This window comes from Jaculus jaculus, chromosome 18 (assembly GCF_020740685.1).
Source record: "Jaculus jaculus isolate mJacJac1 chromosome 18, mJacJac1.mat.Y.cur, whole genome shotgun sequence".
In the NCBI taxonomy this organism is placed as follows: domain Eukaryota; kingdom Metazoa; phylum Chordata; class Mammalia; order Rodentia; family Dipodidae; genus Jaculus; species Jaculus jaculus.
Genome location: NC_059119.1, coordinates 5,389,178 through 5,403,338, shown reverse-complemented (window position 1 = coordinate 5,403,338; position 14,161 = coordinate 5,389,178). Strand labels below are relative to the sequence as shown.

General features: G+C 39.3%; 1 protein-coding gene across 3 annotated transcripts in view; it reads right to left on the bottom strand.

Moving 5' to 3' along the window:
• Nucleotides 1–14,161, bottom strand: part of Cabcoco1 (ciliary associated calcium binding coiled-coil 1) — a 100,062-nt gene that overhangs the window by 59,384 nt on the left and 26,517 nt on the right. For all 3 annotated transcript variants that reach the window (XM_045137129.1, XM_045137130.1, XM_004657863.2), the window contains one exon: nt 12,052–12,124. In XM_045137129.1, coding sequence (XP_044993064.1) covers nt 12,052–12,124 — 73 coding nt within the window. The remainder of the gene's footprint in view (nt 1–12,051; nt 12,125–14,161) is intronic.

Below are 14,161 nucleotides of genomic sequence, written 5' to 3'. Positions count from 1 at the left end.
TTAAATAAGCAAGAAACAGAAAGACAGAAAGAAGAAAAAAAGAAAGAAAGAAAGAAAGAAAGAAAGAAAGAAAGAAAGAAAGAAAGAAAGCCGAATAAATAAAATGAAGGGGATGAAGAAAGCATTGATGACTCAGGCCTGTGCTCTTTCGCTGAGGGAGCGTACGTGAACGTAAGCCAGCACACGTTGTGGCTTATGTGGAGGGCAGGTGAACACTTTCGGGTGTCAGCCCACACTGTCCGCTTTGTTTGATGCAAGGTCTCCCATTTACAACTTCATTTGCCAGGCTAGCTGGTCCATGAGCTTCTGGGAAAGTCTCCTGCCTCCAGCTCCTTCCTCAACCTAGGTGCACCAGAGCTCTGCTACAGCAGCCGGCTTTCACTTTGGGCCGGGGATCTGGGCTCAAGTACTCGGGCTTGCAGTGAGTGTCTCTGTTGCTCATCTCACAGTCCTCAAGCCCTTAAAGTTTGATGGTTTAATTTTCCATGTGATCCTATGCCCAACCATGCAATAGGAGATTTAAATCTTTTTATAGGCAAAGATGTCACAAGCTTCTGATACCTGAGCATCTTGACTTATTATGGGCTATATTTAGAGACTTCCCAAGGCATTCCATATAGAGGAAATTCTTCTTATTAAAAATGAGCAACTTAATCTATTTTCTTCTAATATCAGCTTTTTATTTCTTGGTAATGGAACTTTATGGTTGATCTTTTCAAATTTAAATGATGAAGTTATGTTTTTCAGTCTACAAAACAAAGTAATATTTTGCAAACATGATGTTTTGGAATTGGTCAATCACACAAAATTCTTCTGCTATGTTAGTTAACTTGGTGAAAAGTTATGGGCACTAGTTGAATGTAAACAATTCCTACACTGAGGGAAAAACAGAGGATAAAAGTCAGTCAGTCCAGTCTTACAGAAGTGTGCAGATCTATAATTAGAGGTCAGTTTCTAACAGAGTACATGATGGGTAAAGAAAAAGAAAGTAACGTGAGTGAAATTTGCCTCCCTCCCTCCCTTTCTGCTTCAAGAGAAATGTCGAGCAAATGGACCTGGAAGGAAAAATCCATTTGGGTTAGAAAAAATAAAAAATAAAAAGCTTGAAGAGCATTTGAGGAAATAGGAAAAGCCTTATGCTTCCAGGAAGAGGGAGAAGAATGGCAATGGTGGCAAGACCCACCCAGTTCAATCCGAGTGGGCCTCAGAAAGCTCAGATTGATGGCAGCGGGCTAGGGGCCTACAGATCTGTGCGACGGGCTCGGGAGCGGAGGGGCCGGGTGATCTGTGACGGAAGCCATCTTTAAATTATGCCCTACCATTTATCAATTGTTTCACTACAGACAGATTCCTTGAATTTCTCTTCAAAGATTTATATTTAAGGAAGGATGATTATTTTTTGTGGGCTAGGAGAGAAAGGACTAAGGTAAGATTTGATAAATTGCTTACTGAGGCATCAGCCGTTTTCTTTAAGTGACAGATTCTCCAGTCAGTTTACCACTCGTGCTAGGCAGACCAGATAAAGTGATTTTAACACAACAACTTCTGATTGATTTTCTTTGGCGGCACCCCACGTGAGTGGGTCAAACCATGAATTAGAATTACGTTCTGTGTCATTTTCCCTTCCAGTGGCTTCCTAATAGGATCATCCAACAAGAAAGGAAGAAGCTGTTTTAGGACTGAAAGCATCACTGGGATAGATTATTTTAAGATTATTTTGATAGGTGTATCTCAGGGGTAAAATGAAAAGAAAAATGAAGACCTCATTATAGTGATGTTTCCTGTATCCCTCTCTCCCTAAAACCCGGCCAGGCATGCCACGTGGATAGCTGCGTCTTCCTCCTAGAGGGACGCTTACCTAAGCACCATGCTATGTTCGCGCAGGACACCACACCTCCCTGGCTACAGCAGGAGCACCAAGTTCACGTTTCTATCCGCCATCCCTCTCCCAATAGCTAACAATTTTTTAAGTACAGTGTTGTTATCACCCATAATTGGTATGAGCCTTGAAATAAAGGAGGAAAAATGTTTTTCTTTATGTTGTTTTTGCTTGGAGAGTAGCATTCAGAGCATGAAATTATATAGAGTTGACACTCACTGGTTTTAGCGAGCTCTGGGTTTGCTATATTTGCTGATCTTAAGTGGCATTATTTTGGGTTTTGAAAGGTTTCCAAAGTATGGCTCCAGGCAAGGTTAAGTACTTACAGATATCTATGATTCCCTTTAAATATCTCTGCAGGTCTATAATGTGTGTAATAGTCAGATCCAGATCCACCACTGTTTGCCAACGGCTGTACTAGCTGAGCTGTGCTCAGCACCATGGTCGCACATGCCTGAGTGTGAATGATGCTCCAGGAAACGAGAAAGGCCCCTAAGTACCCATGCTGCAGAGGAACATTCTAGAACATATTAAGCATGCTGGCTTAAAGGGTTATCTACAAAGCTATTCTATCACAGTTGAGAAATTTTAAAAACCATTAAAACAGTCTCATGAGATTTTTAATTTTCAAAGGTAGTTAGTGTATTTGCATATGTTTAAAGATACACACACACACACACACACACACACACACACACATGCATGCACATACAAGATAATCTGGGAGGGTTCACAAGGGTCAAGATTTAATGTACTGTCACTGATGAAATTAAAATGAGTCAGTATTTTTAAATGTGATATGTAGCTCTTAATTCATGATACATAATTCACTTCTATTTGATTTTATGGGGAAAATTTGGGTAAATGAGTTTTCAGCCATACTTGGTTTGTGTTTGAAAATTAAATATGGAAGCAACACACTTGTATTTAGTTTTATGGACTACGAATCCACCAATTGCTTTTCTATTGGGCCTTTATCTTGTGAAACTCCACATAATGTCTCTCTGACTGACTGTCTGTCTGTCAGTGTGTTAGTAGTAGCATGGGTGTACCTGCATGTAATTTACAAAATGGGCCTTGGAATTGTTGGGGAATCAACGAGGGAACAATTTCATTCTTGTGCAAGTAATACACTAAAACATTCACATTGTTAAAGACACATGTAAATCTAAGCAAGACAGGATAAAATGCCTCTTTTCACTTCCTGTTCAGCTCCAACTTCTGCCTTATCACCTGGGAGTAAGCCATGTTAATGTTACTATAAAGCCTCCTGGGTCTTTTACTATCTCTTGCCATGTCCATATATTGTCACATTTACCTTTCTTTAAAAGTAAATAATGGGGACACTATTTATATTAGCCTACTTTCTTAAAGGTTTCATATGCCCATATCCAAGATCCTACCACATTCCTTAGACTTCATATTCTATGGTATACCTCGATTTCATTTTATTTCCTTTTGATTTGTATTTGGCAAATTTCAGCTGATATAAACCATGTACTTTCCTCAACCGTGTTTCTCTTACTTTGTTTTCCTTTTAGGTATATGCATTACAGGAAATATTTATACATTAAATAATTTTGATCTTCATATATTCACTTGCAAAGGTTTTCCTTCAGTAACCTAAAAGACATTTTTGTTTTGTTTCATCAAAATTTCAAAGAGGCTAGCATAGTTATTCACACCTGCACTCATTGTACACAAGAAGCTGAGGCAGGATTGTGATGAGTTTGAAGTCAGCTGGGCTGTAACGTGAGTTCCAGGCCAGCCTGAGCAACAGAACGAGACCCTCAAGAAACCAAACTCTTATTCCACAAGGGGCCAAAAAACCCAGCTTTCAGAAAATTTATAGGCTACAGGCAATGGTGCTATCTGCAACCCCAGCATTCAGAAGCCCTGGGCAGAGGGATCTCACGTTTTAGGGCAGTTGAGACATTGTCTCAAATACAAAACAAAACAAAACCCAAACCCAAACAAAAACTCTCAAATGGGGAATTCCATGCTAAAATACCTTTCTAGGTTTATATTTTAAAGTTAGCCCTTTGAATGGATTCCATCCTTCCATCTCCCTCTTTATTAGCTTAGTGCTTTTCATTGCTCCATTGCTTCCTCTAGGGATTAGATTATAGGCCATTGGTTCACTAAGTACTTATGCATAGTACTTTTGTAGTTCTCAGAATGCTCCAGAATGTTGGAGCACTTCAATTCCTTTATTTTCAGCTACATTCATGCAATTGTCCTAGTTAATTTGAAATGACACAACTTGTCATGTTATGTGAATATATAACATTTATTTAGATCTGTCATCTATCAATCACTGATCTATCATCCATCTATCCATCTGTCTTTTAACTATGCATATGCATCTATTTATCTGCCATCATCTGTCACCTCTCTTTCATCTATTATCTATCAATTTTTCTACATAACTATCATCATCTACTTGTACATCAATCATTATCTTGTCTTATTTTTTCTTCTATTTCTCTCACCTTCTATTTGAAAATATTTTCTTCATACCTGAGGAGCCCTTAATAGTATTTCGTGAAATGTGTTTCTGTTTGTAATGAATATTCCAACATTTTTAAAATTATAAGCCAAGTGTGACAGTGCACACAAATAATTGCAGCACTGTGGAGGCTGAGACAGGACAATTACCATTGGTGTGAAGCACTGTGGCCTACATAGTGAGCTCCAGACCATCCTGAGCTACATAATGAGACCATCTGTCTCAACAACAACAAAAATAAAATTTATCACTGACATAAAAACATAATATTAATGGGATAATGGGATACTCTGCACCATACATACCGGTGTAATATTTAAATCAGGCCAAACATTTATCATTTCTTTATGGAGAATGATCTAAAATCCTTTCTTGGGCTGGAGAGATGGCTTAGCAGTTAAGCACTTGCCTGTGAAGCCTAAGGACCCTGGTTTGAGGCTCGATTCCCCAGGACCCATGTTAGCCAGATGCACAAGGGGGCGCATGCATCTGGAGTTTGTTTGCAGTGACTGGAGGTCCTGGCACACCCATTCATTCTCTTTCTCTGCCTCTTTCTCTCTCTGTCTGTCACTCTCAAATAAATAAATAAACATAAATTTAAAATAAAATAAAATCCTTTGTTGTAGCTTTTGAAATATGCAATACATTATAGTTAACCACAAAGTCCCTGCTGCACAATATCACATCAGAATTAGTTGATTCTATCAAACTATAGCTTATTCCATTGATAAATATTTCCTATCCCTCTCTTTTCTATTCTCCCTAGACCTTGTTAAATGCCATTTCTACTCTCTGTGTCTATAAGATCGACTGTTTTTATTAGATTCTACACATACCTGAGATCACTTGGGACTTATCTTGAGTTCTTGGTTTATTTCATTTATGATTTCCAGTTCCATCCATGTTTTTGCAAGTAACAGTATTCCACTCTTTTGTAGCTGTGTAATATTCTGTTGTTTAGTACAGTAGCTGTATTCCACTCTTGTTTGTGCCCTTTCAATATTCTATTGTTTATCATAGTAACAGTATTCCACTCTTGTACCGTGTAATGTTCTATTGTTTACCACAGTAACAGTATTCCACTCTTATTTGTGGCCATGTGATATTCTATTATCTCAGTAAGAGTATTTCACTCTTGTTTGTAGCAGTGACTATCCTATTGTTTATCAAAGTAAAAATCCTTCGACTTTACAGGGGAATATGAACCATGGCTTTTTATCCATTCATCAACCACAGTTGTTGCCATGGTTTAACCAATGCGAATCTCATTATGTGAGTATGGGGTGTGAGGTCTGGACATACTGACTTAGCGTACTTTAGATATATTCCCAGGAGTGGAACTACCGATGGTTGCATTTTGAGTTTCCCAAAGAGCCTCCATGTTCTTTTTCATCATATCCATGCTTACAAATGTACATTCTTGCAATAGTAAGAAAGGACTCACTTTTCTCCATATCCTCACCAGTACTTGTAATAGTAGTCTTTTTTGAGAGCAGACATTATTACCACAGTGATGTGGACTTGGTTAGCATTTCCCCAACAGTTAATGAGGGTGAGATTTATTCATACAAGACCTGTTGGACATTTGTGTGTCTCTCTCTCTCTCTCTCTCTCTCTCTCTCTCTCTCTCTCTCTCTCTCTTCAAATGTCGACTTAGATTGATAGGCCACTTTTTTAAAAAAATATTTATTTGAGAGGGACAGAGAGAGAAAGAGGCAGGGGGGGGGGAGAGAATAAATGGGCATGCCAGGGCCTTCAGCCACTGCAAACGAACTCCAGACACATGCGCTCCCTTGTGTATCTGGCTAACGTGGGTCCTGGGGAATTAAACCTCCAACCAGGGTCCTTAGGCTTCACAGGCAAGCACTTAACTTTAACTGCTAAACCATCTCTTGCTAAGCCATCTCTCCAGCCTGATAGGCCACCTTTTAATTTTGTTATTTATTTATTTATGCCAGTAGAAATTTTTCACGGAATTGGCTTACTTTTTTGTCCAGGAGACATTTTTAAAAATTCCATTATTGAGGGACATTTTTGTTCATTGTGGGATTCTAGGTTGACAATCATTTTCTCAGGACAATTTAAAGTTGCTTTCTTGTCTTCTGCTGTCTTACTTTCTGTTGCAAAGTCAGTTGTCAGTCAATGTTTTGTTGCTTCTCTGAAGCAAATGTCTTTTTCTTGATGTTTAAAATTCCTTCCTCTGCCCTTTATTTTGTAAATTCACTATGAAGTAGTAGGTAAGGGATTTATTCAGATTGGGGGTTAACAGTTGATTTTTTTGGTTTGTTTGTTTTCTTTTTCCTTCCTTCCTTCCTTCCTTCCTTCCTTCCTTCCTTCCTTCCTTCCTTCCTTTCTTTTTCTCTTTCTCTTTTTTTTTTTTTTTAAGAGAGAGAGAATTGGCCACTAAGCTATCTCTGTAGTTCCACAGTTATTTTTAATCTGAATACCAGTTTTGGAAATTTTTGTAAAATTTATTTCCAACATTGTTTCTCTCTCTGGAATGATTTCCATCATCTCTGAGGCACTCTTTTTTGTTATATCTGTATTCCCTCACATTGTCTGTGTTTGCCATACTTTTTCATTTCCATGTTTTATTTTAGAGATGTTCTTGTATCATATTTTCAAGTTTACCAGTTTTACATTTTTGGTGATCACAGATTTGTTGTTAGATGCATACCTTTGGTTCTTACATCAATTAATGTTTTTGTCTATTTCAGAATCTCTACTTAACTTTATTAATTTCTTGTTCTCTGCTTAAATTTTATATCCTTTTTTTTTTTTTTTTCAAGAGCAGCTCTTTTTTCTAAAGCACAATTATTTGAATGTGAGTACTCCATCAGAGGAATACTGGCAGTCTGTTTGTATTTTCTGTGCCTGGTGATTTTTAATGTGTGACAGATATTGGCTATGGGAAAATTGTTGATATGATCTGAAATGTAGTATAATTTTGTTTTAGTTTACAGGAAGTTAGCATTATGCATGGTTAGTTAAATACACCAGAAATGAATATAATCTGAAACTGATGTTCAGTCCACAGAAGGGATGACTCTCAAAAATGTGGTCCTTGGAGTCCAGTGCATAAATTTTGAGATTAACTATGTCTTCTCCTCACTTTTAAATTTGCTCTGTTAGCTCCCAGTATGTACCAAGGTTTTGACTCTGACTTTCTATGTGTTTTAGCCACTGTTTTAAAATTGACAGATGTCTACAGGTAGAAAAAGCACTGCTAAATGACAGGCTTACCTCTTGGATTCATATTTATTCTGATTTTATTATCTGAACTTGCAAATACTTAAGATGTTAAAAAAAGTCATACTCTACTTTTCTAGTTGTTCTTATACTATGAGAGCATATGATAGTATGAACTATGATTGCCACTGGGTGAAATGATTCTTTAATAAATAGGACTTATTTTGAAATTTGATGGGTGATAGAAATCTGACCTATTTAAGTAGACATGCAGCCAATGATCCAAATTCACGCTAAATGCTACTTTAACTAAGTACTCATGTATGCCATGTACTGAAAATGTAGACACACATTAGTTCAATTCTCAATTTCACTGTCATAAAGAATATACAGTAATAATCCAAAGGTGGTAGAGTGAGACAGTCAGAGGACACTGGGTAAAGTGTGGACTCTTCATTTTCAAGGTCAATTATGAAGAGCCTACATCCCCTTTCTCTTAGTCTCCTGCCTTCCTCATTCTGTCCTGAGGAAGCCAATGACAACCCAGAGCCCACTGGGCAATACACCATGATTCTCTCTTCTCCTCCTCTGAGCTCCCATTCCTTAATCTCACCTGCAAAGTTTTGACACTCAGGTTATGTTCAAACTCCTTCTCAGAACTGGCACACAGTTTTACCATCAAATGTCCAGCTACCATTCAAATATGCAATTTTCCCCGTAAACTGTTTTGTGTTTGTATCATGTTGTGTGGTTTGAAGTGCTGCATATCAGCCTGTTTTCGTTCCCATAAGAAAATGTTCAAGGCAGACTAGCTGTCAAGAAGAGAGGTTAGTAGAGCACATAGCTCTAGAGATGTGGTGACAGGCAGCTTAGACGCAGCTGGTCGAGGTCTTGGTGGGGAAGCTCAGCAGGAGCATGGGTGGGGGAAGGGAGACCTCCTGAAAGAAGAAGTCAGAGAAAACTCGAGTTTCCCAGTCTCTTCTGAGGGGACTCTCCATAGGCCCCACCATTTTGTACTATTTATTTATTTTCTAGTTGGTATTTAGAGATCTAGGTGTCATTTCTTCTGGCATTTTCAAAAGCATCTTGATTCTCATCTCACTCTTCCAAATCCATCTGTCCCCTATTTTCTCTCTCCCAAATCCTCTTCCCTTCTGTGTTTGCATGAACTTCTCCCCTTACCTCACCTTCCTTTCTGCTCATCTTTTCATGTTTGCTCTTGGATACCAGTTTATCTTTATAAGTCTTACCCATATTTGCTTCCCATAGCTAGGATCCACCTATCAGAGAGACCATGCAGTTCATCACTATTACAATCTAGGATCTGTATGTCAGAGAGAACATGCAATTTGGGGCTTTCTGAGTTTGGGTCACTTTACTTAATATAAATCTATTTTCACGAGCATTTCATTTTTCTATCTTGCGGAATAGAATTCCATAGTATGTACATACCACCTTTCATTAGCCATTTATCTGTCAGTGTCCCTCGGGGCCACTCAAATTGTTAGCTACTGCACCTTTAAGACCCTGTGGGTCCTCCCACACCACACTGCCAACAAGCTTCCACCCATGGACGGCTGACCGTTGCTGTAATAGAAAATGCTCTGGAGTCACATCATTTTAATGTGTACATTCACCCTAAACATATTTTATTTCCTTGTAATTTACTTGTTAAAGATTCCACAACTTCTAGACAATGGAATCTCAGGTGACCAGGTTTGCTAATCTTTTTGCTACCACTCCACATGTCTCTACACCCTGCACACCCAGCAACAAATATTTATTGTTAGGACAATGACTAGAATACTCAGCAACTCACAGGTCAAGCACCGATGATTCACAGATGGATTTCTTCAAGTTTACTAGAAAACAAATAATGTTTGCTTCCTCTCTTTTGATGGTTTTCAGCCATTGTTCATTATTGTCTTTATCTATTATTTCATTTGTAGCTGAAAAATTGGGATATTCTACTTCATTTGTTTTTAGGGGGTTATTTATGAACTGGGTGCTGCTAAGAGAAAAGCAGGACATTTCTGGTTTGTTCTAAGCCTCTATGATTAGGGACAAAACTCAGTTCTGTCACTGTTATCTGACTTGAATGCTTATCTGACAATTAAGTCTGCAATGTTTATGTGGTTGTCATACCGCCCTTTATTGCTCTAAAGCACTAAGATCCACACAGATAATCAAACAACAGTACAACAGGTTGCTCCCACCTTCTATCAACAGTTGCTGGGCTGGACACATGGCTTAGGGGTTAAGATACTTGCCTGCAAAGCCAAAGGACCCAGGTTTGATTCTACAGGACCTATGTAAGCCAGATGCACAAGGTGTCACATGTGTCTGGAGTTCATTTGCAGTGGCTAGAGGCCCTGGCACTCCCATTATCTCTCCCCCTTTCTCCCTAAATAAAAAAAATATAAAAAATAAACAACAAAAACAATTAGCCAGCTTGGTGGCACAAGCCTTTAATCCCAGCACTTGGGAGGCATATATATAGTTGTTAAAACAGAAAGTTCTCAAATGCCATAAAATTGTGTAACATGGTGCTTGTTTTGCCATTCTGTTAAAATTCTATGCTTTATCACATTTCTGAAGACTCAGGTTTCTTTCCTTAAAGACCTTCTATCATCCTGATAAGCTTGGGGAAACACAGCAATGGACATTGACAGAGCCAATCTCTGTCAACTTCATCCATGTTATCTTTCCAGGAACACACACGCCACTCATGTAGATCCTCCCAATACTGAGAGATGTGCTTGTTGAGGGAACAAAGGGAAAGTACTTCTGAAACCTGTTCTTAATGCCCACACATCTACGGATGCCACTGTTCAAACCAATATCAGTCCCCAAAGTTTTGTGACAGACAGAGTAGGGTTGGTTATATTCCAAACTGACCATTATTACAACATTGCACTATGTGATATAATTCTGAAATGGAAACACTCTTGGTGAGGCTTCTCAAGTGATGCTTAATTTAAACCACAGTGTGAGGAGACTGTTAAGAAGAAACGTGAAGCAAATTCAGGGCAGGTGATGTCTGTATTTAACTCATCTCACCATGAAGAGGTCTATATTCAGACAACTACTTGAGTGTAGGGAAAATAGTGAAGACGGATGAGTTTTTGAAGTAAGCAAATTATAAATTCTGTAGTAACAATATTCAGGAGGACACGATCACTGCATGTGCCATCTTCTGAGATGCTACTGTGTGAGGAGAGGAAGCAGGATGGCGTGGACATCATCTGCACTGTTGCACTGATGACTGTGCCTGTCCCTCACAGTGTAGGAACTCATGTCTCTTAGAGGGAATGAGAACCTACCGGAGACCTTTGTCTGGAATCTTCTTTCTCCTTAAGATACCTTACCACTTAGGACCCATTCTGAGCAATTGCAAACATGTGATTATGTATAAGACTGCTTCAAAGTGTCTCTAGGTAGACCCTTTACTAGAGAACCTTGTCCTATGGGCTGTCAGCTCATTGTTTATTTAGTAATAACTGAGGGACAACTGTGTTCTGCATGATGCCATAGGGTATCACATGCCAAAGAAAAGCAACCAATCAACCTTGGGGAAATTATTATGGAGTTGTGTTGGCTTTTCAACCACTGGGAACTGATTAGAAAAGTGTACAGCACCTTTTTTTTTTTCACACTGAAGGTTCATGTGTCCATTGGTGTAATGGTAGACAAGATCCGGCAAGAGGCCAGTGGAACTAAAAATCAGAGTGTGAACAGACAGTGTCCAATTCAGGTAGGTTTTCTTCATTGAGAAATTAACATTGGAATTGTGCCCTAAAATGGATTGGGAAAGGTTATATTAAATGAGGTAACCCAGGCTCAATCTCATGTTCTTTCTCATATATAGACCCTCATACATAGACCACGAGTATGGACAATGGATTGAGATAGGAGATATTGAGACAGGCACCAGAGGTGATGAAAAGGGTGTGTGTGTAGGTGGGAGGGGGCAAAAGGAAACATGTAGTGTGAAAGCAAAAAGTGGGAGAAGGGCACAAGGGGAGAGGAGGGTAGAAGGGAAATATCAAAATTTGTTTGAAATAAAACATAGTGAAACCTACTTTTTATATGCTAATAAATATAAATAAATTTAAAAAATGAGTACACTGAAAATGCAAGCAAAATTGGAAGAGCTGTAGCTAGATGTATTCATCTCATTTTTGCTGATTTTATTTGCATAAAGAAATACATACCCATTCAATGTGACTGTGGAGTAATCCATAAATTCTTGAAGTATCTATGATTAACAATGCTCCTTCTGCCCAAAGACAGCTTATTTTCTTAATCCAAAACTCACTTGACATAATTATGTTTTTGCACACCACTAGTTGGTTCTATTAACACTTGAATAATCTTGACAGGAAGTTGCTCTGAGCAGTTCAAACCAGACTCAGCTCAGCCTGTGGTAGGTGAGTGATGGCAGGAGCTGGTTCCATTCAGATACAAGACTTACCTCTGTGCCTATCACAACCTCTGTCCTCGAGGAGTGGAACATGAAGTCGTACAATCTGTAGTGTTGAAATAAGCTGAAATACAAAATAAATGTGCAACTGTCATCAATTTATTTCAGGAAACTGAGAAAATACCTCAAAGTATTACTGAAGGAAAAGGCATATGGGCCAAGGTAGAGATATTTGACATCAGAATAAAATGTGCTCCCCTCTTTATTCCAGAGAGATTTAAGTTTTGCTTTTGGACACATTGGCAGTTTAATTTAGGACCTAGAATGGCACCAGCACATCTATCTAAGAGGAAGGGGTGTGTCTGGGGTAAGGAGACAGATTGCACAGGAACATTTTTCAGCATCTAGCCCAGTGAAGCCTCATTCCTAGCTGGCCTTCAGAGTCCGGTGATTTCTATGCCTCACTCTAGACTACACTCAAGTTTCTTTTGGTCTGAAGGGCACTGGGCCACAGTCTACTTCAGAATCAATGACTTCTTGTATTGCCAAGCTATTTCAAGATTTGGTGTGGCCTCAAATCCATTTAGAAGATGTCTGACTTTTCTGTAGAATTATCCATCAGAGATCACAGAGTGGAATAAGTTTAAGACTCAATATTTCCTTTCTTCCCATATGAAAACTAGGTGCTACATGAATATATGCCACAAAGAGCTACAGAACAGGGATGCCTGAAAATAAATATTCTTGGTGAGTGAAACATCTCAGCCACATATCGCTGAGGTTTTTTTTTTTTTTTTTGCATTTTTACTGAAGGACTGACTTGTAATATCCTGTTTGTGATAATATTTGAATTTTTCTAATTCTCTTCCTGCTGGTTGGGAAAATTAATAGACTCATAATACAGCAAAATGCCCAAGAATAAAAAAAATGTCTTACTGGTTTCTCTTTCACTCTGGTGCCTTTTGCTATTTAAGAAAATTGATTTTAATATAACTGAGAAATTAACATTTGCCAAATGTAGCTACAGAGCATGTATAATAATGGCTTCTCCTGAACGCTGTAATGGATCACAGTTTCAATTCATTTGAAATCAATGAAGGAATCCTTAGGCAGCTGGGTCCCTGTGAGTTACACTGGCCCTTGTGCTTACCACCACCACGTGCCATTAAAAAGGGACGGGTGTGTGGGCTCAGTCATAGTTTTCTTTCTTTTTATTCCCCCTCAGACCTTGCATACTTGAATTACTCATCAGCATTCACAAAACTAACTTAGCTTTTGACATCACTTTGATTTGCTGGCTAGGAAAATGCATTAGGATCACTGATGTTTGGTATTTCATTGAAGCAAAAAGAAGGTAAATTCTCCCTCCCTCCTTTGAGCTGGTGACATACAGCAAGTTCTATCAGGCTTGTGATAGCTGATTTGGGTGCAAAGATTCAAGGTTCTGTTCGAAAGAGCTTGTCATTCTCCAAAGGAACTAGAATGACATTCTCCTTTTCCCCTCCCACACAAAGAACCAGTTCTTGAATTTTCCACTCAGCCATCCATAATTATTCAGCCCTAACTTCATCATTCCCCATAGGAGCTAGCCAGCCCCATGGATGCAGGTAGTGAACTTCAACCCACAAGAGCGCATCCGTGACTTGGGTGCAGGGTCAACCCCAGCAGGTTGGAGGAAAGGTCAGGGCAGGATGTGCGTGGACCTGTGGGAAGGAGCCTAAGGAGGCTCTTACTCTGGGGTATACCAGGCCCTGTGTGCCCACCATCACCCGCCAGCTTCTCCAGGAGCCGGTGGGACGAGGGAGCTGCTCGCCTTGGGTTTCCTGGCTGACCCGGGCTTCTACGCCTGCTCTTACCCCACTTCCTCGCCTTAACCCCCGCTCTGTTTCTCTCCCTCCAACTCTGGACCCCACTGTGCCATCTTGGCATAGTGCTGCCCACTCTCCTGGTTTAATTCTACAAGGATGCTATCTGAGATGCCTCACACGGAACCAGCCTGTTGTTTTTCCTCTCATTCTGCTTTTTAAAATTTTAATTTTTCTGTTGTTGTTATTGTGGGTTTTTTTGAGTATGGTCTCACTTTAGCCCACACTGACCTGGAATTCACTCTGTAGTCTCAGGATGGCCTTGAACTCATGGTGGTCCTCCTACCTCTGCATCC